Source organism: Oncorhynchus mykiss, chromosome 5 (genome assembly GCF_057628025.1).
Source record: "Oncorhynchus mykiss isolate SJ-2025 chromosome 5, ASM5762802v1, whole genome shotgun sequence".
Lineage (NCBI taxonomy): Eukaryota > Metazoa > Chordata > Actinopteri > Salmoniformes > Salmonidae > Oncorhynchus > Oncorhynchus mykiss.
The window spans coordinates 7,336,164-7,362,500 of record NC_143026.1 but is presented as its reverse complement, the minus strand read 5'-3'; the positions used below and the strand labels follow the sequence as shown (position 1 = coordinate 7,362,500).

At 44.8% G+C, this 26,337-nt stretch overlaps 1 protein-coding gene across 2 annotated transcripts in view; it reads left to right on the top strand.

The window, feature by feature from the left end:
• LOC110523130 (ras-specific guanine nucleotide-releasing factor RalGPS1) overlaps nt 1–26,337 on the top strand; it is a 306,441-nt gene that overhangs the window by 63,996 nt on the left and 216,108 nt on the right. For both annotated transcript variants that reach the window (XM_036976684.2, XM_036976683.2), the window contains exons 2-5: nt 2,783–2,920; nt 6,859–6,963; nt 7,352–7,402; nt 20,772–20,855. In XM_036976684.2, coding sequence (XP_036832579.1) covers nt 2,789–2,920; nt 6,859–6,963; nt 7,352–7,402; nt 20,772–20,855 — 372 coding nt within the window. In that variant the 5' untranslated portion in view covers nt 2,783–2,788. The remainder of the gene's footprint in view (nt 1–2,782; nt 2,921–6,858; nt 6,964–7,351; nt 7,403–20,771; nt 20,856–26,337) is intronic.

Genomic DNA, 26,337 nt, shown 5'->3' with positions numbered 1-26,337 from the left:
TCTCTCTGATTTAATCGCTCTATGATTTAATCACTGATTCAATCTCTCTGATTTAATCTCTCTAAGATTGAATCACTCTGATTTTAATCTCTCCATGATTTAATCTCTGATTTAATCTCTATTTTAATCTCTCTCTGATTTAATCTCGCACTGATTTAATCTCGCTGATTTAATCTCTCTCTGATTTAATCTCGCTGATTTAATCTCTCTCTGATTTAATCTCTGATTTAATCTCTCTGATTTAATCTCTGATTTAATCTCTCTATGATTTAATTGCAAATTAAGATAACAATGTTCAAGTTTTCCTCACCCTGACTGCACCTGCAATTTCCTGCCTCTTTCTTTATGTCATTAAGCTATACCATTGAAAAGCACCAATGAGCACCAACATGAGACATTCATAGGAGCATGTTAAATTGGGTGTCAAACGAAAGCAAAGTATTTTTGGGGGGGGGGGGGGGGGGGGGGGGGGGGGGTGTAAGCATGGATACATTTTTCAACCTACATGAACAGATGCATAAGGTGGTCTTGGAAAAAAGTCTACCAGAAATTCTTAACAGGCTTCAGGAATGGATGAACTAACATTTTGACGTAAAGGCCCCTGCCAACTAACATCAACACTTATATTTAGTTTTTGGAGAAATTGTTTACCTTCTGTAAGTTTTTAAAGAAATATTCCCTTGTGTTCCTTGTTTTCAAAAACCGACACATCTTTAAGATAGTTTCACATTTCTCTGCCTCGTAAGGAGGGTTGCATTATGAAAGTTCACAGTAAGTAATGGACCTACCAAATTAGTTCTAGGGGTATTTTTTTTTATACTGATATGCATTTTGTATATTAATTATTAAGTGGTTCAAACTTTAGAAGGAAAAAAATGCAACTGAATTTTAATGCAACTGAATTAAGTTACAAACCATAGTGTCGTCTCCTAATACTGTCCTCCCTTCCACTGACTGTTATGTTCAGCTCATAGTGTCTCCTCTTACTGTCCTCCCTTCTACTGACTGTCATGTTCAGCTCATAGTGTCTCCTGTTACTGTCCTCCCTTCCACTGACATTCTGTTATGTTCAGCTCATAGTGTCTCCTGTTATGTTCAGCTCATAGTGTCTCCTGTTACTGTCCTCCCTTCCACTGACTGTTATGTTCAGCTCATAGTGTCTCCTGTTACTGTCCTCTCTTCCACTGACTGTTATGTTCAGCTCATAGTGTCTCCTGTTACTGTCCTCTCTTCCACTGACTGTTATGTTCAGCTCATAGTGTCTCCTGCTACTGTCCTCCCTTCCACTGACTGTTATGTTCAGCTCATAGTGTCTCCTGTTACTGTCCTCTCTTCCACTGACATTCTGTTATGTTCAGCTCATAGTGTCTCCTGTTACTGTCCTCTCTTCCACTGACTGTTATGTTCAGCTCATAGTGTCTCCTGTTACTGTCCTCTCTTCTACTGACTGTTATGTTCAGCTCATAGTGTCTCCTGTTATGTTCAGCTCATAGTGTCTCCTGTTACTGTCCTCCCTTCCACTGACATTCTGTTATGTTCAGCTCATAGTGTCTCCTGTTACTGTCCTCTCTTCCACTGGCTGTTATGTTCAGCTCATAGTGTCTCCTGTTATGTTCAGCTCATAGTGTCTCCTGTTACTGTCCTCCCTTCCACTGACATTCTGTTATGTTCAGCTCATAGTGTCTCCTGTTACTGTCCTCCCTTCCACTGACTGTTATGTTCAGCTCATAGTGTCTCCTGTTATGTTCAGCTCATAGTGTCTCCTGTTACTGTCCTCCCTTCCACTGACTGTTATGTTCAGCTCATAGTGTCTCCTGTTACTGTCCTCTCTTCCACTGACTGTTATGTTCAGCTCATAGTGTCTCCTGTTACTGTCCTCCCTTCTACTGACTGTCATGTTCAGCTCATAGTGTCTCCTGTTACTGTCCTCCCTTCCACTGACTGTTATGTTCAGCTCATAGTGTCTCCTGTTACTGTCCTCCCTTCCACTGACTGTTATGTTCAGCTCATAGCTCTTTTATTTGTCTTTCTGTTGTCTGATGGTCAAACCAAGAGTGGACAACCCCTCCCTCCCACTCTTCAGTTAATGTCACCTCTCCCAGCTCTTACTGACACCTACCCTGTCGTGCTGTATCCAGCATCCTCACCCACAGACGGACCGGACTGGACCAAATCTAAACCCTATTATAGACGTATGTTTCCCAGGTTTGAATCGTACAGTTAGTAGAGCAGTACAATACAAAGATATATTATACTGTGCTCTACTGCACTGTACTGAACTTTACTCTACCCTACTGTGCTGTGGTGTCCGAACTTGTGAAACACGAGGAAAATTACTTTCATATCCATAATTCGACTCACTACTACCAGGTGGATATCACAAAATTGTGAAGGAAAAAAACGGTTTTAAAAGTAAAAAAAATTAAATAAAAAAAACTTGGAAATCCGTGTCGAAGTGTTACTGTGGAATTACCCTGTTCAGTCTTGACCTGAATGTTCACATTGTTTGCTTTGCAGTTGTGGGATATTTTGCTACAAGACTGTAAGGTCTATTTCCAATGCGGTGGTTCCTCTTGTTAGCCTTCTTTTTGTTTCGGGCCAAGTAGAGAACATTAAGGTGGTGTTGCTAATTGGTTTTGTTTCCCCATTTTTCCATCACAAAACCATTTTGGAAACTGTAGCCTATTATTTGTAGACTGTTGCTCCATTGCAGACCCATTGTGTCTTGTTGCTATTCAAAATGAAACCTTGAACCTTCTTCCATTTTTGTTTTTTGTTCCAGATATGGATGAGAGGTCATGTGTGCTGTCCAGCTAAGGGCCCTGGTCGCCCCCCCATCCCCCCGCTGCACGTTGTCGTGAGCATGTACCGTAGGAACGGTCTCTCGGATGGCGCCAGCATTAACTCCGCCTCCTCAGTGGTAAGAACAAGGACTGATTCTACTTCAGCCAAAATTTGATAGGAGTGACATCGAGCCTATCTTAAGTACTGATCTGAACACACTGAATGGAAAGGTAAACTCAGCACAAAAAAAAAGAAAGAGGCCTTTCTACTGACTCTGGAAAAACACTAAAAGAAAGATGCCCAGGGTCTGTGCTCATCTGCGTGATCGTGCCTTAGGCATGTTGCAAGGAGGCATGAGGACTGCAGATGTGGCCAGGGAAATAAATCGCAATGTCTGTACTGTGAGACGCCTAAGACAGCGCTACAGGGAGACAGGACGGACAGCTGATCATCCTCGCAGTGGCAGACCACGTGTAACAACACCTGCACAGGATCGGTACATCCGAACATCACACCTGCGGGACAGGTACAGGATAGCAACAACTGCCAGAGTTACACCAGGAATGCATAATCCCTCCATCAGTGCTCAGACTGTCTGCAATAGGCTGAGAGAGGCTGGACTAAGGGCTTGTAAAGGCAGGTCCTCACCAGACCTCACCGGCAACAACGTCGCCTATGGGCACAAACCCACCGTCGCTGGACCAGACAGGACTGGCAGAAAGTGCTCTTCTCTGACGAGTCGCGGTTGTGTCTCACTTGGGGTGATGATCGGATTCACCTTTATTGTCGATGGAATGAGCGTTACACCGAGGCCTGTACTCTGGAGCGGGATCGAGGTGGAGGGTCCATCATGGTCTGGGGCAGTGTGTCACAGCATCATTGGACTGAGCTTGTTGTCATTGCAGGCAATCTCAATGCTGTGCGTTACAGGGAAGACATCCTCCTCCCTCATGTGGTACCCTTCCTGCAGACTCATCCTGATATGACGTTCCAGCATGACAATGCCATCAGCCATACTGCTCGTTCTGTGCCTGAGTTCCTGCAAAACAGGAATGTCAGTGCTGTGCCATGGCCAGCAAAGAACCCGGATCTCAATCCCATTGAGCACGTCTGGGATCTGTTGGATCGGAGGGTGAGGGCTAGGGCCATTACCAACAGAAATGTCCGGGAATTTGCAGGTGCCATGGTGGAGGAGTGGGGTAACATCTCACAGCAAGTACTGGCAAATCTAGTGCAGTCCATGAGGAGGAGATGCACTGCAGTACTTAATGCACCTGGTGGCCACACCAGATACTGACTGTCACTTTTGATTTTGAACCCCCCCTTTGTTCAGAGACACATTATTCAATTTCTGTTAGTCACATGTCTGTGGAACTTGTTCAGTTTGTCTGTTGATGAACCTTGTTATGTTCATACAAATATTTACACGTGATAAGTTTGCTGAAAATAAACGCAGTTGACACTGTCTGAAGCATATCACCATGGAGACAAAGCCTCCTTGAACTACAGTACCAGTCAAAAGTTTGGACACATCTACTCATTCAATGTGTTTTTCCTTCTTTTTTTTAATACTATTTTCAACATTGAAGAATAGTGAAGACATCAACACTATGAAATAACACATATGGAATCATGTAGTACCCAAAAAAGTGTTAAACAAATCAAAATATATTTTATATTTGAGATTGTTCGAAGTAGCCACCCTTTGCCTTGATGACAGCTTTGCACACTCTTGGAATTCTCTCAACCAGCTTCATGAGGTAGTCACCTGGAATGCATTTCAATTAACAGGTGTGCGTTGTTAAAATGTATTTGTGTAATTTCCTTACTAAATGTGTTTGAGCCAATAAGTTGTTGTGACAAGGTAGGGGTGGTTATACAGAAGACAGAATCAGGCTTTCATGGTGGAATTGCTGCAAAGAAACCACTACTAAAGGAAACCAACAAGAAGAAGAGACTTGCTTTGGCCAAGAAACACGAGCAATGGACATTAGACCTGTGGAAATCTGTCCTTTTGGTCTGATGAGTCCAAATTTGAGATTTTTGGTTCCAACTGTGTCTTTGTGAGACGCAGAGTAGGTGAACGGATGATTTCTGCATGTGTGGTCCCCACTGTGAAGCATGGAGGAGGAGGTGTGATGGTGTGGGGGTGTTTTGCTGGTGACACTGTCTGATTTATTTAGAATTCAATTAACTAGGCAAGTCAGTTAACTTCTTGGCGCACCCATCCCTTTAGCGGGATAATTTTCGTCAACATCCGCTGATTTGCAGAGTGCCAAATTCAAATTAAATTACTAAGAATATTTAATTTTCATGAAATCACAAGTGCAAGATAGCAAAACACAGCTTAGCTTGTTGTTAATCCACCTGGCGTGTCAGATTTCAAAAAAAGCTTTTTGGCGAAAGCTATCCAAGCGTTTATGTAAGGACATCTCTCTCAGCAGACAAAACATTACAAACAGCTAGCAGCAAAGTAGATTGGTCAGAAAAGCAATCACTTACCTTTGATCTTTGAATGTTTGCACTCACGAGACTCCCAGTTACACAATAAATGTTCCTTTTGTTCCATAAAGATTATTTTTATATCCAAAATACCTCCAGTTGGTTGGCGCGTTATGTTCAGAAATCCGCTCGAGCGGTCACGACAAAAATTCCAAATAGTATCCGTAAAGTTCGTAGAAACATGTCAAATGTTTTTTATAATCAATCCTCAGGTTGTTTTTACAATATATAATCGATAATATTTCAACCGGACTGTAGCTTCTTCAATAGGAGAGAAAGAGAAAATGTCTACTCCACTCTGTTGGCGCATTTCAAAACGCTGCTGGCACCCAGCCTTCCAATGACGCAATGTGATCTTTCTCGCTCATTTTTCAGAATAAAAGCCTGAAACTATGTCTAAAGACTGTTCACACCATGTGGAAGCCATAGGAAAAGGAATATGGTTGACATCCCTTTAAATGGAGGGAAGGCATGCAATGGAACAGAGCTTTCAGGAAAACAGCACTTCCTAGTTGGATTTTCCTCAGGTTTTCGCCTGCAATATCAGTTCTGTTATACTCAGACAATATTTTGACAGTTTTGGAAACTTTAGAGTGTTTTCTATCCTAATCTGACAATTTTATGCATATTCTAGATTCTGGGCCTGAGAAATAGGCAGTTTCATTTTGGTACATATTTCATCCAAACATCTAAATGCTGCCCCCTACACTCAAGAGGTTAACCAGCATGGCTACCACAGCATTCTGCAGCGATACACCATCCCATCTGGTTTGCGCTTCGTGGGACTATCATTTGTTTACACTCCAGGCTGTGTAAGGGCTATTTGACCAAGAAGAGTGATGGAGTGCTGCAGCAGATGACCTGGCCTTCACAATCACCTGACCGTCAACCCAACTGAGATGGTTTGCGATGAGTTGAACTGCAGAGTGAAGGATAAGCATGCAACAAGTGCTCAGCATATGTAGGAACTCCTTCAAGACTGTTGGAAAAGCATTCCAGGTGAAGCTGGTTGAGAGAATGCCAAGAGTGTGCAAAGCTGTCAAGGCAAAGGGGGGCTTCTTTGAAGAATCTAAAATAAATTTGGATTTTTACACCTTTTTTTTTTGGTTACTACATGATTCCATATGTGTTATTTCGTAGTTTGACTGTCTTCACTATTATTCTACAATGTAGAAAATTGTCAAAATAATGAGAAACCTTTTGAATGTGTAGGTGTGTCCAGGAAGTGTTTCCCAATCAACACTTCTATAGTGTCTTGTAAATGTCCATGTACAGATGGCGTGACTGTTGGGATTGTTTGTTGCTCTGCATTTACTCTTACTTTGTCTCTGAAGCTTATTTCTTTATCTAATATTGATCGTTGTGTATCTGATTCATCACGTCTCTGTATCTGTTAAATTCATGTATTTTTTGCTTTCGGCCCACCTCCAATTGGTCAATCTTTTTAAAATGAACGCACAAGAAAATATTTTTGTCTGTTGGGTTAATTTAAATTGTTTAGTTTTGTCTTGCTTCTTCTGCATATCCCCCTCACAACACGTACCAATCTATGTTTTTCTTTTGTGAACTCAGGGAAGCAGCAGCTCGGACTCTCTGGATGGGCCGGGCTTGGACTTCTCCAAGAGTTACGATGCCGTTGTGTTTGACGTGCTGAAGGTGACGCCCGAGGAGTTTGCTGTGAGTACAGCCAAAGATACCCAGAAGACATGCCTCGACGGAGATGTTATATCACTGTATTGTTTAATTTAAATCAAATCAAATCCAATTTTATTTGTCACATACACATGGTTAGCAGATGTTAATGCGAGTGTAGCGAAATACTTGTTATTAATTGAATATTCTGTTGAATGTGAAACCGGAGACTCTTCTGGCCCGAGAGCACCGTTTAGGCCTTGTGATGTACGGCAGCTCTTTAACTGCACCAATTAGGAATTATAATGCATTATTTTCCTCTGTGGATGTCCTTCAAAGTAATCCACAGCCATTTACTCCTACCTAGACATGCATTACTCTTCTGTATATTTGGGAGGTTTGAATAGCGTTCTTCTTCTTCTTGTTATTTTAGGGTCAAATCACATTGATGGATGCTCCAGTATTCAAAGCAATACATCCAGAGGTAAGAGAAAAACCCTGTTTCCTAACAACGTGTTATTAGAGTGGATGTGCAAAAAGATCAAAGCATACCTTGATTTTTAAAGACCTGTGTGTGTGTGTGTGTGTGTTCGTCCACAATGATATGCATGATTTGAGTGGAACGAAGGTTCAGCTGTTGTAAATGACAATGTCGTCTGATCCAGACCAGTTTTACAGGTGTTCTGTTTCCATGTCATTAATACATAATGCTGGATGCTGCACTACCTAGCCATCTTGTATTTTCTTAGGGCCCCTAAAAAAAAGGCTGACGCCGGCTCTGACTGCATGGGTGGGGTATGGATGGGAGTACGTAGACCCACGAGCTACTGCGACCCCCCCCCCCCCCCCCCCCCCCCCCCATCCCATCCCCATCCCCGGTCAAACTGAAGGTTCCATGTCATGTTGATGAGAAGCATCATATTATTACATTTCTTGTACTTGATGAAAGTCATATTAGGGGATTCACTGTGTATCACTGCATGACAGACAACCTCGGACCCCCCCCCCCCGATGATGCACTGTATTCCGTGTTGCAGAAAGTTATTTTATGTCTGCGTGATAGAAAATAAAGTCCAAGGCACTGGGCAATCAAACTATTACCCTTCAGAAGGGAGGAGAGTGGCAATGAAGATCAAATGTATGCAGTCAGTAGTTAGATTGGGGGCGGGGAGAAAAATAAAACCACTCATTTGGAAAGCGGTACATTTTCCATACATGATTTGTGTCCCGTTTTGCCAGGGCAGATCTGAGAGAACTCCTCAAGCCTGACCTTGCGCAACAAGTTCCCTTCGTACGTCTGTGAGAATCCAGAAAAGGCTCAGTCTACGTGAGAAGACGCTGGAACGCGCCGAGGTTCCAAGCGTCTGAAGTGTAAAGTGCATGACGGCACTGGGTATCGTTAATGAGTAACAGTCACCAATGCGGGAAAAAAAAAACGAGCCTAGTTTCACTAATCAAATGCTTTGTTCCCATCCAACTCTTCTCCTCTGAGCCTTCAGGAGTAGCAGAGGTTTATGCTGTTCTCATGAGTCAAGGCGGGCCTTTTAATTGGAGCCAGTGTCTTGGTTATGCTCAAGATGCTAGAATTGCTGACAACTCGTCCAGTGAGATTCAAACACCTGCTCTTTGCCAATACGTAAACATTCAGAGACAAACATATTAAAACCATCGTAATGGTGAAATTAATACTGCGTTTGTTTTATTTGGACGTGGACAATGTACAGCAACAAAAAAGCATACGTAGAGGTGCAACCTAATTCACTGTACATCTGCAGTCCGTGGGCAGGTGAGCATAGAAACATCGACAAAAGGGACCTTCAAAATAGTGACAACTGATTGTTTACCACTTCAGTCCTCCTGAGATTAAAATGAAGCTAGTTTACAGTCTGTGTTTAAGGGCCCCTGATTGAAATGTTATCCATTTCAGTGTCACGTGTAGCGTGGATTCCACTTGACAGGGGATCGCAGTAGGATATGTACAGCTAGCTGCTCAGTACTTGACAGGGATCGCAGTAGGATATGTACAGCTGCTCAGTACTTGACAGGGATCGCAGTAGGATATGTACAGCTAGCTGCTCAGTACTTGACAGGGATCGCAGTAGGATATGTACAGCTAGCTGCTCAGTACTTGACAGGGATCGCAGTAGGATATGTACAGCTGCTCAGTACTTGACAGGGATCGTAGTAGGATATGAACAGCTGCTCAGTACTTGACAGGGATCGCAGTAGGATATGAACAGCTGCTCAGTACTTGACAGGGATCGCAGTAGGATATGTACAGCTGCTCAGTACTTGACAGGGATCGCTGTAGGATATGAACAGCTGCTCAGTATTTGACAGGGATCGCAGTAGGATATGAACAGCTGCTCAGTACTTGACAGGGATCGCAGTAGGATATGTACAGCTGCTCAGTACTTGACAGGGAACGCAGTAGGATATGTACAGCTAGCTGCTCAGTACTTGACAGGGATCGCAGTAGGATATGTACAGCTAGCTGCTCAGTACTTGACAGGGATCGCAGTAGGATATGTACAGCTAGCTGCTCAGTACTTGACAGGGATCGCAGTAGGATATGAACAGCTGCTCAGTACTTGACAGGGATCGCACTAGGATATGAACAGCTGCTCAGTACTTGACAGGGATCGCAGTAGGATATGAACAGCTGCTCAGTACTTGACAGGGATCGCAGTAGGATATGTACAGCTGCTCAGTACTTGACAGGGATCGCAGTAGGATATGTACAGCTAGCTGCTCAGTACTTGACAGGGATCGCAGTAGGATATGAACAGCTGCTCAGTACTTGACAGGGATCGCAGTAGGATGGGTACAGCTGCTCAGTACTTGACAGGGATCGCAGTAGGATATGAACAGCTGCTCAGTACTTGACAGGGATCGCAGTAGGATATGAACAGCTGCTCAGTACTTGACAGGGATCGCAGTAGGATATGAACAGCTGCTCAGTACTTGACAGGGATCGCAGTAGGATGGGTACAGCTGCTCAGTACTTGACAGGGATCGCAGTAGGATGGGTACAGCTGCTCAGTACTTGACAGGGATTGCAGTAGGATGGGTACAGCTGCTCAGTACTTGACAGGGATCGCAGTAGGATGGGTACAGCTGCTCAGTACTTGACAGGGATCGCAGTAGGATGGGTACAGCTGCTCAGTACTTGACAGGGATCGCAGTAGGATGGGTACAGCTGCTCTGTACTTGCCATTTAGCTGTTTAGAAGAAATAACCGCCTCACTCCATTTCTGAAGTGTCTAAAACTATATTTAAAAAAATAATAATAATAAATTGGGCAGAGGTCAATGCAGAGTGTGACTCTGCATATCAACAAGACATGATTATATTTTCCCCAGCCCCTTGACAACTGTCTACTTTTATAACGTCAGTTATTTGGAAAGAAAGTAGAGATTCCTTGGTGTAGACGACAAAATATAGTGGCCTGGCAATGTTTTAACAGCCTACCTGGCAACATTTTCACAGATTACGTTTCTACGCTGTTTGGGGAGGAACAAAATGACATGTCAGGGTCAGTTGATATCTGTAGATCGTGTACAAACGAGAGCGGGTCAAAGGCAATTACGGGAATGATTTAAACGCCCAGTTAAGACTAACCTCCCTGATGGATGTTGGCCTTGTGAACAAGACTCTAAATCCCACCTCAACACAGCCCTGAGGTGTTTGTTTTTTCTTCCAAATAGAACGAATTGTTTGGGAGAAACGTGGCAAGGGACCTTTTAAAATGTATTCTGCTCCAAAGAATCTCAACAGTTTGCCGCCCAATTAAGAAGGATGATATTTAACACTGGAAAAATCTGGTAATTAAAGTGTATAAATTTCCCAGCAGCCTAAACTCTAACAAGCCTGACTATTCTAACACCATAATAGGTGCCAGACACCCCTGGGTTTCTCTAGCTGAAAATAAATAAATGGACTAAGTAGCCTAGCTTAAACACAGATTTGAACTCCAATAAGATTATATGAACTTAATACATGTTGACAAAGTCTTTACTTGAGTGAAAATGAAATCCACTCGCTGACAACTGCCCTTCTAATGGTTGTTTAAAAAAAAATATGTTATAATTGTAGTCACCTTATAAAAACTGCCTCAGCCCGAGGGACTGTTCATACACCTTCGGACCTAAAAACATAATTTAAGCTGTAAAATTATGCCCATGTTCAAATAATGAGTTGCTGTAAACCATTGCAGCCTGCTGTCATGTTTTCCTATGGGGGTAATGGATTGGAATAGGTATGTCTGCTGCTTCAGCAACAGCTAATGGGGATCCAAATAAAATACTAAATGTTTTGTTTTGTTGTTTTTTTGTTCAGGGATGTAGATATGTACATATACTGTAGGTAGGAATAAAGTGACTAGGCAACAGGATAGATAATTTAACAGTAACGACAGTGTATGTGATGAGTCAAAAGAGTTGCAAAAAAGGGTCAATGGAGGTAGCTATTGGTTAACTATTTAACTAACTATTTATCAGTCGTATGGCTTGAGGGTAGAAGCTGTTCAGGGTCCTGTTGGTTCCAGACTTGGTGCATCGGTACCGCTTGCCATGGGGTAGCAAAGAGAACAGTCTGTGACTTGGTTGGTTGGAGTCTTTGACAATTTTTTAAAAAGGCTTTCCTCTGACACCTCCTGGTATAGAGGTCCTGCATGGCAGCGAGTTTGGCCCCAGTGACATACTGGGCCGTACGCACTACCCTGTGTAGCACCTTGTTGTCGGATGCCAAGCCATTGCCATACCAGGTGGTGATGCGGCCAGTGAAGATCTCAATGGTGCAGCTGTATAACATTTTGAGGATCTGAAAGCCCATGCCAAATCTTTTCAGCCTCCTGAGGGGGAAGAGGTGTTGTCTTGCCTTGTTCACAAGTTGGTGTGTGTCTGTAGGGACCATGATAATTCCTTAGTCATGTGGATACCGAGGAACTTGACGCTTTCTACACGCTTCACGGGTCAATGTTCACGCCCTGTCAATGTGCTCGGCCCTTCATCTCCTGTAGTCCACGATCAGCTCTTTGTCTTGCTGATGTTGATGGAGAGGTTGTTGTTCTGGCACCACACTGCCAGGTCACTGACCTCCCTATAGGCTGTCTCATTGTCGTCGGTGATCAGGACAACCACCGTCGTGTCAACCTAATGATGGTGTTGGAGTCGTGCGCAGCCACACAGTCATGAGGTGAACAGGGAGTACAGGAGGGGACTAAGCACGCATCTCTGATGGGCCAGTGTGGTGTATGTTTTGTTGGTTTCTCTACCCACTTGGGGCGGACCGTCAGGAAGACCAGGATCCAGTTGCAGAGGGAGGTCATTTAGTCCCAGGGTCCTTCGCTCACTGATTGAGCTTGGAGGGCACTATGATGTTGAATGCTGAGCTGTAGTCATTGAACAGCATTCTCACATAACTGTTCCTCCAGGTGGTACTGGGCAGTGATGAGTGCAGTAGAGATTGCGTCACCTGTGGATCTGTTGTGTTGTAATGGGAATTGGAGTGGGTCCAGAGTGTCTGGGATGATGGTGTTGATGTGAGACATGACTAGCCTTTCCAAGATGTGAGTGCTACGGGACGATTAGTCATTGAGACTGGGTTACGTTGGCGTTCTTGGGCACAAGGGAATATAGTGGTCTGCTTGAACCATGTAGGTATTACTCCACAATCCTGGAATTGGAATTTTGGTTTACTTCCTGAAATGGAATTGACCGCAACTCTGTCGAATGGTGAATCCAATGAGTGACGTGGCCGCTGTGCAGCCCGAGTGACGTGGCCGCTGTGCAGCCCGAGTGACGTGGCCGCTGTGCAGCCCGAGTGACGTGGCCGCTGTGCCAGCCCGAGTGACGTGGCCGCTGTGCCAGCCCGAGTGACGTGGCCGCTGTGCCAGCCCGAGTGGCGTGGCCGCTGTGCCAGCCCGAGTGGCGTGGCCGCTGTGCCAGCCCGAGTGGCGTGGCCGCTGTGCCAGCCCGAGTGGCGTGGCCGCTGTGCCAGCCCGAGTGGCGTGGCCGCTGTGCCAGCCCGAGTGGCGTGGCCGCTGTGCAGCCCGAGTGGCGTGGCCGCTGTGCAGCCCGAGTGACGTGGCCGCTGTGCAGCCCGAGTGGCGTGGCCGCTGTGCAGCCCGAGTGGCGTATACATTTTTCTGGTATACTGTATGAAACTGTATCAACAGGTAGTAGAGAATTCTCCTTCATGGATCTGAATTCTGAGTTGTATCTTCTTCCTCTCCCTTGTAGACGAATGGGCGAGTACCGCTCGTCGTGTGTTGTATTTAGCAACACTTTTTAAAGACTCTGACAGATGATTTTTATACACAAATATCGCTTGGATGACATTGCACATTACCCAATAGAATAAATAATAAACAGATAGTGTGTCTAGATGCTGTGAAACAACACCATAAATCACTGCTGTGCAATATACTGGCACGGTGCACAGTAAAACTCAATAGCCCTGAAATTGCGTCATATTTCAATGTCTGGCGATAGTTTGTGAAGCGTTGACGTAAGCTCTTGTCAGATACTGTACATGTCACACTCACTGGTTTATTAGTGACCGCAGGGATGTTGCAATTCAACTGTTTCCTCGCTCCCATCTTTCCTCAGGAGGAACAAACCTATTGTACCTGTTAACAATAGGAAATTAAATATACATTCTATGAACGTGAACGCGTCATGCAACATAATGTACTAGTCACTCCTTTTCAGACTCTCACTCACTCACTCACTCACTCACTCACTCACTCACTCCCTCCAGTGGTCCCTCTCCAATTACTTCTTAACCTACTGACTCCGTTGGTACTTCCTTCGTTTATACAGATGTAAAGTGAGAAGTCTTCGTAACCTACTGACTCCGTTGGTACTTCCTTCGTTTATAGAGATGGAAAGTGAGAAGTTTACGTCACCTAGGATTTTCAGTTTTTCGAAAACTGCTCTCGACTGCTCATGCAGTAATCTGTTTATTTTAGATGAATCTAACTTGATGCCTAAATGCAAAAATTATTTCAAGATGTATAAATATTAACTGGTGCCCATTTAAAAGTGAACACATTACCAGCCTCTCTTCGCAGCTGCTTAGGGCATCACCCTTCTGGAAGTCAGCTCAGAACTTTGGAGGTTTTGAGCAAATTCACAAGGCAAGGCAACATCTGTTAAACTAATGCTGTCATGGCAACAGTGATTTGAGAGACTGAAGATCATTTTGAGTCCTAGGGGTTATAAAGTACCACTAAAGAGAGTTTAACCTTGTCAACATTGACTGACTGTCCTAGTTTTCTTCCTTTTTTTTCTCCAGACCTGTGGAACAAAACATTGATTTCTTGTAGTAGATCAAGATATTTCAATTCAAGGTCTGTATGAGAATCGTGCCATTTTTGCATGCACAGCCGCAATCCCTTGTTTATTGAGCCGTGTAGAAGATACTCAAGTAGCAACAAAGCAATGGAAAACTAACTAACTAAATACATCTCTTCACAGCAGAAATATATTCGATTAAACTAGAATAGAAGTGCTCTGACCGCTTCGCTGACTATTCACACCCTGTCATTGTTTAGGTGCTGAATATCCAAGTGGTTGTTTGTTTTTAATGTATAGCAATTTGCTAGATGACTTAATTTAGACTTTAGGAATCTTCCACATTGTTATGGTGAAAATATCCACGTTTTTATTGTGCTTCGTTTTCGTCCATCTTTGTCACCGTAGGTCTAAACTATTCTATTAGTTCCTACTCCCCTGCAAACAATGATGTACTCAGGGTGTGAAAAATGTGTTCCTTTTTGTAGACTTTACTTTTTTGTTGTTGTCATGTTGACTGGCCTTCAGCAGTACCAAGTGATGGTGCGGGGGAAGGACTCTATTTGTACAGAGTGGGTTGGTATATGTCAGTGGTCCCCTTGCACCGGGAAGGTGGTCTTGGGCCCTGGTCATACAGCCAACCACCTGCCAACCCTCTGACCACTACAGCAACTGGCTGTGGAGACTATTTACTGAATGTTGTGGACGGAAAAGGGAGTATTGATGGGTTGTTTTTTCCCCTTCTCGTACGTCACGGTGAATACTGGAAACGCTTTCTCAGCTTGACATGGGTTTGCCAGGTCTTGAATCTGAGTTGTCCAAAGTTAAGGGCAAAGATGCCATAGGGAGTCTTGTTCTTTTGTTGATGAACAACGGATCTGAGCTATAGAAAGGCAGAATGTAAGTCTTCACATATAGAACACATTGTGCATGCATTTACAATGGCTCCACACGTTGTCCAACCCCCTCGCAGTAAGAGCACTCTGTGAAAGAGAATCCACCATCTACTTCCTGTATACAGTACAGTAAACGTGGCTTAAATGCAGAAGTGGTTATTTTCTGTCATGGCCACTTCCTACCCTTTGTTGCTTTCTTTCTTTCTACAAGGAAAATAGTTTTTTTAAGAGCACAACTCAGCCAATGTGGTAAGAGCACAACTCAGCCAATGGGGTAAGAGCACAACTCAGCCAATGTGGTAAGAGCACAACTCAGCCAATGTGGTAAGAGCACAACTCAGCCAATGTGGTAAGAGCACAACTCAGCCAATGTGGTAAGAGCACAACTCAGCCAATGTGTTAAGTTTTGAGGTGAGACGTCTCCGGCCTATCACTTTACCCACATGGCAACGGTCCGACAAGAGTTAAGAAAACCTGCTGATTCAGGGGGGAAAGAGTTGTAACTTATAAATCTGTTCCCTGTACGGCATGTCCTATAAAGTCAGACGAATAGATGGAGGTGGAAAGTCAATATAAATATGATTATTTATTTTTACCTGCGAGATCAGACATCAAAAGTCAGCGAGTGGAATTTCCCATAAAGGAAAGGAGTTCACTGTTAAATCGTGTCGTCTCCTCCCAACATGGGAGCTTTCTGAGTGTTCCAGGACTTGGAATGAGATTAATGAAGGAGGTGGGAGATTCCCACCAAATACATGGGTGGTGATGGGAGGGGGTGGGATGAGGTAGTGTGTCTGTGTGAAAGCCTGCATCATACTCTGGAACCGGAATCTAGTTTTTTTTTGCGAACACCTTTTTTTGTGTGTGAAGAATTACTTTGTACAGAAGCTTTTGTCTCAGCTGTCTGTTTTTGAAAAAGCAGATGAGAGAATGTGTGATTAAATGTTTAGCCTTTTTTTTACTGCAGCTGCTAGCTGGGATTGTGTGTACATTTTGACTATCTCTTGTAAAGGTCCAATGTAATTTAAGAAACCGTTTGACAGTGTGAATTTATGGCCACTGTTCTAATTTAAATAATCTGATCATAAATTGCTGCTCTCCCTGTTGCTCATTTTATTAGCACCCCCTACTTCCCATACCATAGTTTGAAATCTTTTTCTACTTCCTAGACACTGTATATACTCTACCTTGATAATAAAACAAGTGTAGAAAATTCCTATACCTGGGTATTGTCTGGAGTAGAGATAAAGGGGAGTTTGCGGGAGAGGCCTCCTGTTTAGTGGGGAGCGTGAGGCCTCCTGTTGAAGGGGGAGCGTGAGGCCTCCTGTTAAGTATCACAATCCCGGGCAGTATCACAACCGGTCATGATTGGGAGTTCCTTAAATGCCGCACAATTGACCCAGCCATCGTCTGAGTTAGGGGAGGGTTTGGCTGAGGGGGCTTTACTTGGCTCACTGCGCTTTAGCGACTCCTTGTGGTGGGCCAGGCGCCTGCAGGCTGATTCCTGTTGTCAGTTGAACTGTTTTTCCTCTGACACATTGGTGCGGCTGGCTTCCGGGTTAAGCTGGCAGGTGTTAAGAAGCGCGGTTTGGCGGTCATGTTTTAAAGGACGCATGATTCGACCTTCGCCTCCCGAGTCGGATGGGGAGTTGCAGCGATGAGACGAGAGAAATTGAGGAAAATGGTGTAAAAATGTGAAATAAAGCAGCACTTTGAATGTCCTGAAGACCATAACCTTGGTGATCCTCCCTCCTGTTTTCTGTAATTAGCTGTGAGCTCCAGATGCTGTTTATGAGCTGTTGCTAACACCAACCTGGAGAGGCCCTCAGGCCCTGGTTTATTGAGCTGTTGCTAACACCAACCTGGAGAGGCCCTCAGGCCCTAGTGTATTGAGCTGTTGCTAACACCAACCTGGACAGGCCCTCAGGCCCTAGTGTTTTGAGCTGTTGCTAACACCAACCTGGAGAGGCCCTCAGGCCCTGGTGTATTGAGCTGTTGCTAACCCCAACCTGGAGAGGCTCTCGGGCCCCAGTGTATATAAGTGGGTTTATTTAACAGTTGCCTCTTCTTAATTGGTTGAATTCTTAGAGGATCTTGGCTCAATGGTTTCTCATCGCAAACCAAGGGGAAAATGTGATAAAAAAAAATATATATATACAGTGCCTTGCGAAAGTATTCGGCCCCCTTGAACTTTGCGACCTTTTGCCACATTTCAGGCTTCAAACATAAAGATATAAAACTGTATTTTTTTGTGAAGAATCAACAACAAGTGGGACACAATCATGAAGTGGAACGACATTTATTGGATATTTCAAACTTTTTTAACAAATCAAAAACTGAAAAATTGGGCGTGCAAAATTATTCAGCCCCTTTACTTTCAGTGCAGCAAACTCTCTCCAGAAGTTCAGTGAGGATCTCTGAATGATCCAATGTTGACCTAAATGACTAATGATGATAAATACAATCCACCTGTGTGTAATCAAGTCTCCGTATAAATGCACCTGCACTGTGATAGTCTCAGAGGTCCGTTAAAAGCGCAGAGAGCATCATGAAGAACAAGGAACACACCAGGCAGGTCCGAGATACTGTTGTGAAGAAGTTTAAAGCCGGATTTGGATACAAAAAGATTTCCCAAGCTTTAAACATCCCAAGGAGCACTGTGCAAGCGATAATATTGAAATGGAAGGAGTATCAGACCACTGCAAATCTACCAAGACCTGGCCGTCCCTCTAAACTTTCAGCTCATACAAGGAGAAGACTGATCAAAGATGCAGCCAAGAGGCCCATGATCACTCTGGATGAACTGCAGAGATCTACAGCTGAGGTGGGAGACTCTGTCCATAGGACAACAATCAGTCGTATATTGCACAAATCTGGCCTTTATGGAAGAGTGGCAAGAAGAAAGCCATTTCTTAAAGATATCCATAAAAAGTGTTGTTTAAAGTTTGCCACAAGCCACCTGGGAGACACACTAAACATGTGGAAGAAGGTGCTCTGGTCAGATGAAACCAAAATTGAACTTTTTGGCAACAATGCAAAACGTTATGATTGGCGTAAAAGCAACACAGCTGAACACACCATCCCCACTGTCAAACATGGTGGTGGCAGCATCATGGTTTGGGCCTGCTTTTCTTCAGCAGGGACAGGGAAGATGGTTAAAATTGATGGGAAGATGGATGGAGCCAAATACAGGACCATTCTGGAAGAAAACCTGATGGAGTCTGCAAAAGATCTGAGACTGGGACGGAGATTTGTCTTCCAACAAGACAATGATCCAAAACATAAAGCAAAATCTACAATGGAATGGTTCAAAAATAAACATATGCAGGTGTTAGAATGGCCAAGTCAAAGTCCAGACCTGAATCCAATCGAGAATCTGTGGAAAGAACTGAAAACTGCTGTTCACAAATGCTCTCCATCCAACCTCACTGAGCTCGAGCTGTTTTGCAAGGAGGAATGGGAAAAAATGTCAGTCTCTCGATGTGCAAAACTGATAGAGACATACCCCAAGCGACTTACAGCTGTAATCACAGCAAAAGGTGGCGCTACAAAGTATTAACTTAAGGGGGCTGAATAATTTTGCACGCCCAATTTTTCAGTTTTTGATTTGTTAAAAAAGTTTGAAATATCCAATAAATGTCGTTCCACTTCATGATTGTGTCCCACTTGTTGTTGATTCTTTACAAAAAAATACAGTTTTATATCTTTATGTTTGAAGCCTGAAATGTGGCAAAAGGTCGCAAAGTTCAAGGGGGCCGAATACTTTCGCAAGGCACTGTGTATATATATAAAACTCCCCAGACTTCCTCTATACAGCCTTGTGGGACACGGTTATGTCCTTTATTTTTCCAGAGGAACATCATTTGGCTTAACGTCTCCCTGCAGACGTGCTTGCCTGTGATATCGGAACATCTGTTAAAATATATGGTGGAAAGAAAGGCCAGAGTGGATTGAGGTGGAACTATCGAGTTACAGACGCGCTTGGAAGACTTCTGTTTATGGTTTGTTTTTGTCATTGCAAGTAATGCAATGTGACAGTCCATATGTGTCCGTGATATGAATTCATTATTTCCAGTTTTGGGCATCTTCATTCTTGTAAAGTGAAAATCAGAAGTTTTTGGAATTCCTTCATCTTTTCACTGCCACCAAATGGCATGTATAGGTTTCTGTTAATGAAAATAATCCATGTGAATTAAGTAATTGGTGTGAGTAACAAGAATTGAAACTAGATCATGTATTCAAAGCTGTGGGTGAAAACTAACACATTTATTCAGTCAATGTGCATACAAGTGGCTTTTCAGTTCTTCCCGTAACTAAAGATCACGTCCTTACAAGGCTTTGCTGTGCTCTTCAGAACGTTTCCAACTGATTTTGTGCAATTTAGCATGACATCTCTATGAACCTTGAAATGAATTACCCTCGTTGTTCTCATTCTTATGTAGTTTCTTATACAGCGCCTTCAGAAAGTATTCACACCCCTTGACTTTTTCCACATTTTGTTGTGTTACAAAGTGGGATTAAAATGTATTTAATTGTCTTTTTTTTTTTTTGTCAACGACGTACCCAAAATACTCATGTCAACGTGGAAGACTAATATGTCTTGATTAGATAACTATTCAACTCTTTGAGTCAATACATGTTACAATCAGCTTTGACAGTGATTACAGCTGATTTTGTTTTTCTGGGTAATTCCTGAAGAGCTTTGTACACCTGGATTGTACAATATTTGCACAGTATAATTGTTTTAATTCTTCAAGCTCTGTCAAGTTGGTTGTTGATCATTGCTAGGCAGCCATTTTCAGGTCTTGCCATAGATTTTCGAGCTGATTTCAGCTAAAACTGAAACTAGGCCACCAAAGGAACATTCAATGTCCTCTTGGTAAGCAACTTCAGTGTATATTTGGCCTTATGTTTTAGGTTATTGTCCTGCTGAAAGGTAAATTCATCTTCCAGTGTCTGATGGAAAGCAGACTCAACCAGGATATCCTCTAGGATTTTGCCTGTGCTTAGCCCTATTCCGTTTATTTTTTATCCTAAAAAACAGTCCTTAACGATTACAAGCATACCCATAACACGATGCAGCCACCACTATGCTTGACAATATGAAGAGTGGTACTCAGTGTGTTATTGGATATGCCCCAAACATAACGCTTTGTAATCAGGACATAAAGCTAATTTCTTTTTCACATTTTTTGCAGTTTTACTTTAGTGCCTTATTGAAAACGGGATGCATGTTTTGAGATATTTGCTCAAATGGATTTTCAAAAAACAACATATTTCCACTTTGACATTATGGCGTATTGTGTGTCGGTGTAACAGTATAGCTTCCGTCCCTCTCCTCGCCCCTACCTGGGCTCGAACCAGGGACCCTCTGCACACATCGACAACAGCCACCTTGCAGAGCAAAGGGAACCACTACTTCAAGGTCTCAGAGCGAGTGACGTCACCAATTTGAAACACTATTAGCGCGCACCACCGCTAACTAGCTAGCCATTTCACATCGGTTACATCGGCCAATGCCAACAAATCTCAATCTAATCTCATTTGTAACACACTTTTTTTGGGGGGGGTGAGAATACTTTCTAAAGGCATTTTAGCTCCACCATTGTTCATTGTTGAGTTAGCCATCACATTGATTGTGTGTTTTGTTGTGTTGCAGGAGCTGGCTAGCTGTGGATGGAACAGGAAGGAGAAACACCGGCTGGCGCCCAACGTGGTGGCGTTTACACGGAGGTTCAACCAGGTGCGTCCTTCTTCTCATTAAGAAATGTTTCTCTGTTGAATAATCGGTTCACAAATACATTCACATCATAGACCGGAATGTCTAGGTTTATATTATGGCATATAACAGAGTTACTAGGTTTATATCATGGTTTCTTGAGTTGTAGTGCGAGGACCACACACCATGTTGATTTATTATAGCAATATTTGCACTTAATGGTGTTTTTAACTGAGTCCTTCAAAACCCATTTGTTTACATAGTTTTTTTTTTGTTCTTCCTGCTCATTTCCTGAATTCACCAAATGAAATGTGGTTTTGTCACATGATCTATTTTATAAAAGAATACCATATAAAAGGTAGTTCATTCATACATTTCTGGTGTTTTTTTTCTTCAGAACTTGGTTGCGTGTTTTTGTCTTTTTATAAAAACCTGATACTATTTAACCTTGTTCCTCGGGAACTTGTAGAGGAAGAGGAAAATGAGATCTGTTTACTTTTCTATGTCTAGAGAAAACCCCTTTAAGGTGAAATGAATCGCGTAGCAGAGCAGTGGGCCTACCTTTCTCTCATTACTCCCTTGATGACGTATCTCTTCACCTCATCTTCTCCCACCGCCCTAATCCCATGGGCATCACTGGACAAAAAAATTAAACCAGTCATCATTTGGTTTACCCTCATCATCGTTGGTAGAGGCATAATAACCTTAATAGGTGTTTGCTAATGGAATACACTTATTCTGTGACCTGCTCTTCTTTTCACTTCATAAGGCATAATTCAAACCAGACGTGAAAGACCATTAAAATACATAAAATGTTACCACAGACAACAGATCCATATACCAAACTGCCGAGGATACATACACAAAGAAGTCAAGAGACTTGTTTTCGTTGTGGTCCTTTTTTAATTTTTTTTAATGAGATTCGAAGTCTTACAATATGTTTTTCTTTTACACTTTTCCGTCACAAAATGGCCCGGCTTCAAAGCTTTTGCATCGAAAAGGCTTACCGTGTTACGCTGGCTCTCACCTCTGTTTCTGTGTGTCATTGGCTCCCACTTGGTCCTGTCTGTTGGGCTCATACCCTCTGCAGCTTAGATCTCAAATGATCTCAAACTGGCGACGGCTATGCCATTAAACTACTATCGGCCTCACGTGGCTCCCTAACTGGAAACGCAGGGTGGAAATACTATTAGCCGATCTCACAGGCGGTTTGCCAGCTTGTTTCTTTTTCTCCCTTTTTGTCCCCGTCCCACTCCACCCCCCTTTTGTCCCCGTCCCACTCCACCCCCCTTTTGTCTCTGTCCCACTCCACCCCCCTTTTGTCTCTGTCCCACTCCACCCCCCCTTTTGTCCCCGTCCCACTCCACCCCCCCTTTTGTCCCCGTCCCACTCCACCCCCCCTTTTGTCTCCGTCCCACTCCACCCCCCCTTTTGTCCCCGTCCCACTCCACCCCCCCTTTTGTCTCCGTCCCACTCCACCCCCCTTTTTGTCTCCGTCCCACTCCACCCCCCCCTTTTGTCTCCGTCCCACTCCACCCCCCCTTTTGTCCCCGTCCCACTCCACCCCCCTTTTGTCCCCGTCCCACTCCACCCCCCTTTTGTCTCCGTCCCACTCCACCCCCCTTTTTGTCTCTGTCCCACTCCATCCCCCCCTTTTGTCTCCGTCCCACTCCACCCCCCCTTTTGTCCCCGTCCCACTCCACCCCCCTTTTTGTCCCCGTCCCACTCCACCCCCCTTTTTGTCCCCGTCCCACTCCACCCCCCCTTTGTCTCCGTCCCACTCCACCCCCCCTTTGTCTCCGTCCCACTCCACCCCCCTTTTTGTCTCCGTCCCACTCCACCCCCCTTTTTGTCTCCGTCCCACTCCACCCCCCCTTTTGTCCCCGTCCCACTCCACCCCCCTTTTTGTCTCCGTCCCACTCCACCCCCCCCTTTTGTCTCCGTCCCACTCCACCCCCCCCTTTTGTCTCCGTCCCACTCCACCCCCCCTTTTGTCTCCGTCCCACTCCACCCCCCCTTTTGTCTCCGTCCCACTCCACCCCCCTTTTGTCTCCGTCCCACTCCACCCCCCTTTTGTCTCCGTCCCACTCCACCCCCCTTTTGTCCCCGTCCCACTCCACCCCCCTTTTGTCCCCGTCCCACTCCACCCCCCTTTTGTCTCCGTCCCACTCCACCCCCCCTTTTTGTCTCCGTCCCACTCCACCCCCCCCTTTTGTCTCCGTCCCACTCCACCCCCCCTTTTGTCTCCGTCCCACTCCACCCCCCTTTTGTCTCCGTCCCACTCCACCCCCCTTTTTGTCTCCGTCCCACTCCACCCCCCCCTTTTGTCTCCGTCCCACTCCACCCCCCTTTTTGTCCCCGTCCCACTCCACCCCCCCCTTTTGTCTCCGTCCCACTCCACCCCCCCTTTTGTCTCCGTCCCACTCCACCCCCCTTTTTGTCTCCGTCCCACTCCACCCCCCCTTTTGTCCCCGTCCCACTCCACCCCCCTTTTTGTCCCCGTCCCACTCCACCCCCCTTTTTGTCTCCGTCCCACTCCACCCCCCCCTTTTGTCTCCGTCCCACTCCACCCCCCCTTTTGTCTCCGTCCCACTCCACCCCCCCTTTTGTCCCCGTCCCACTCCACCCCCCTTTTTGTCCCCGTCCCACTCCACCCCCCTTTTTGTCCCCGTCCCACTCCACCCCCCTTTTTGTCCCCGTCCCACTCCACCCCCCTTTTGTCTCCGTCCCACTCCACCCCCTTTTGTCCCCGTCCCACTCCACCCCCCTTTTTGTCTCCGTCCCACTCCACCCCCCTTTTTGTCCCCGTCCCACTCCACCCCCCTTTTTGTCCCCGTCCCACTCCACCCCCCCCTTTTGTCTCCGTCCCACTCCACCCCCTTTTGTCTCCGTCCCACTCCACCCCCTTTTGTCCCCGTCCCACTCCACCCCCCTTTTTGTCCCCGTCCCACTCCACCCCCCCCTTTTGTCCCCGTCCCACTCCACCCCCCCCTTTTGTCTCCGTCCCACTCCACCCCCTTTTGTCTCCGTCCCACTCCACCCCCTTTTGTCCCCGTCCCACTCCACCCCCCTTTTGTCTCCATCCCACTCCACCCCCCTTTTGTCTCCGTCCCACTCCAACCCCCTTTTGTCTCCGTCCCACTCCACCCCCCTTTTGTCTCCGTCCCACTCCACCCCCTTTTGTCCCCGTCCCACTCCACCCCCCCCTTTTGTCTCCGTCCCACTCCACCCCCCTTTTTGTCCCCGTCCCACTCCACCCCCCTTTTTGTCCCCGTCCCACTCCACCCCCCTTTTTGTCCCCGTCCCACTCCACCCCCCCCCCTTTTGTCTCCGTCCCACTCCACCCCCTTTTGTCCCCGTCCCACTCCACCCCCCTTTTGTCTCCGTCCCACTCCACCCCCCTTTTGTCTCCGTCCCACTCCACCCCCGTTTTGTCCCCGTCTTTATTGGCAGTCGGAGGGTACAGATATAGAAAGAAATAAAGACATTGTTTTCATTTGAAACCCTGGTTTGTAATCTAAAGAAAACCTTTGGTTTGAATGGAATATCTTTTAATGTGAGGACCGAGCGACACTGACGGTGACATTCCTCAGCGACTGCCGATCCAGCTGGACACAGCTCTTCAACAGGGCTGTTCATTATCCCCACGTTGGGGCTCATGGGGACTGTAGGCAGCTCCCTACTCAGTGATCTACTGGAAATAGCCTGGTCCATTCACCACTAAAGGTACAATTCATTTGGGATTTTTGTAGAACGTCCATACTTATTTGCGGGAAGTTGGAACTAAAAAAAAAAAAAATCCATTTTTTTCCCGTCTTCCCCCGGAAGGCATTGTACAGTCCAAGGCAAGACGTGCAATTGCATTAATGCCAAAATACAGTTATTGACAGTCATTTAATTGCTGTAATTGGCCTGTTTAATCTCACACATTTCTAACTTTAATATTCCTTTGTTTTCAGTTGCGTAAGTACACATGTAATTACACATGTAATTGTCTCAAAGGAGAAGTTATGTTTATTTTCCCAGTCCTCATTTTTTCTAAGTGCAATTTAGAAGCATATACTTGGATTGCTGATATTTAGCCATTTACGTTTATGATCTATTTATAATGGAAGCATTTGTTACCATTTCAGCCAAGTCATAACTAGAAACAGATCAGGACCACTTTGAAATAAATCCTTTCTTTTTTTCCCCCCCCATTTGTTGCCAAAATGGAAGAGTGCTGAGTTAACTTAAATAAAAGTCCATATTTAGACTTAAATGACTTAAATGACCAGTCTCTTAGCTGGTGGTAGGGTCTGTTTTTTTTTTACGACACAATTAAACCAAACATGACTAGCTGGCTCCATGGTTCTGGAAAGATGGCCACACGTGAAGGAAGGTTGGGTACTTGTTGAAGGGTCACCTGCATACGCCTCCATAGGCCAGAGAGAAAGAGGTCCTCTGAAAGATCCCAATTCCCCCTCCAGCTTCCTTTTACAACCTTGACATCTGGGTGACTGTTTCACGAACATGGAGGGTATCTGGGATTCTCTCTTGGATTCCCGTAAACACTTGAGATGTTGACTGTTGCATGACCACTGAAGCATAATCAGCAGAATGGTTCAAACCAATCGTGCATTACATTTTTTTTTTTTTATATATATAGCGTCTTGGAAACGGGAGAAAAAGGATGTAAACTTTTTAGTCGCTGATTGGCGAGGAATTCATAAACCTTTTTTAAACAGTAAGTTCCCCTATTTAGGGGACTTTAAGTAGTTCTGCACCATTTCCCGACCGACATTCTTGTGTACAGTGCGCTCCGTGAACGGCGCAACATCAATTGCTGTGAACTCTGTGAACGCTCTGGTTGTCCCGCTTGTCCTGACACGTTACAGTTTTCTGGCCTATCCAAACAAATGATCCATTTCCTCTGCCTGTGAACCTCGCAGCGCCGCTTACAATACGGCATATGAAGTGGGAGGAGCCTAGCGATCGCAGCAAAGCAGCAGCATCTTGTTGTGAAGTTCGCAGATGGATATCAAAATAATTTTGTAGTATTGAAACAAGACCTCTTGGTCACAGAGGAGGGATGAAGTCACTTGGTGCCTAAAGATGACGTTGTGACGAGTAATAAGCGTTACTATGCGTTGTTTATGGCCCTCGCGATAATTACTTTTGCGTATGTCTATTTAGGTGGAAATCTACATTTTGGCATTACATTTAGCAGGTTTAAAGGAGGTTTTCCTTTTCGCTGTAGTGTTGCACACAACGGATGTGTTTTGATTACGGTTTGAGAAATGGTAGGTTTGCTATATCCCTCACCCAATGTCCTGAGGGGAAACAAATGCACACTGTTATTTCACAACAGACCGAAGCATATATGTGATGCTATTGGTCCTGGCTATGTTGCTGGACTCGTTTAGTATATGGATTTGTGTTAACGTGTTCTTTTAGTATAATATGTATTTTTTTTAAAAATCTTTCAGCTTGATCCCGTGTAGCATTACCATGTGTTGTTGTCTGT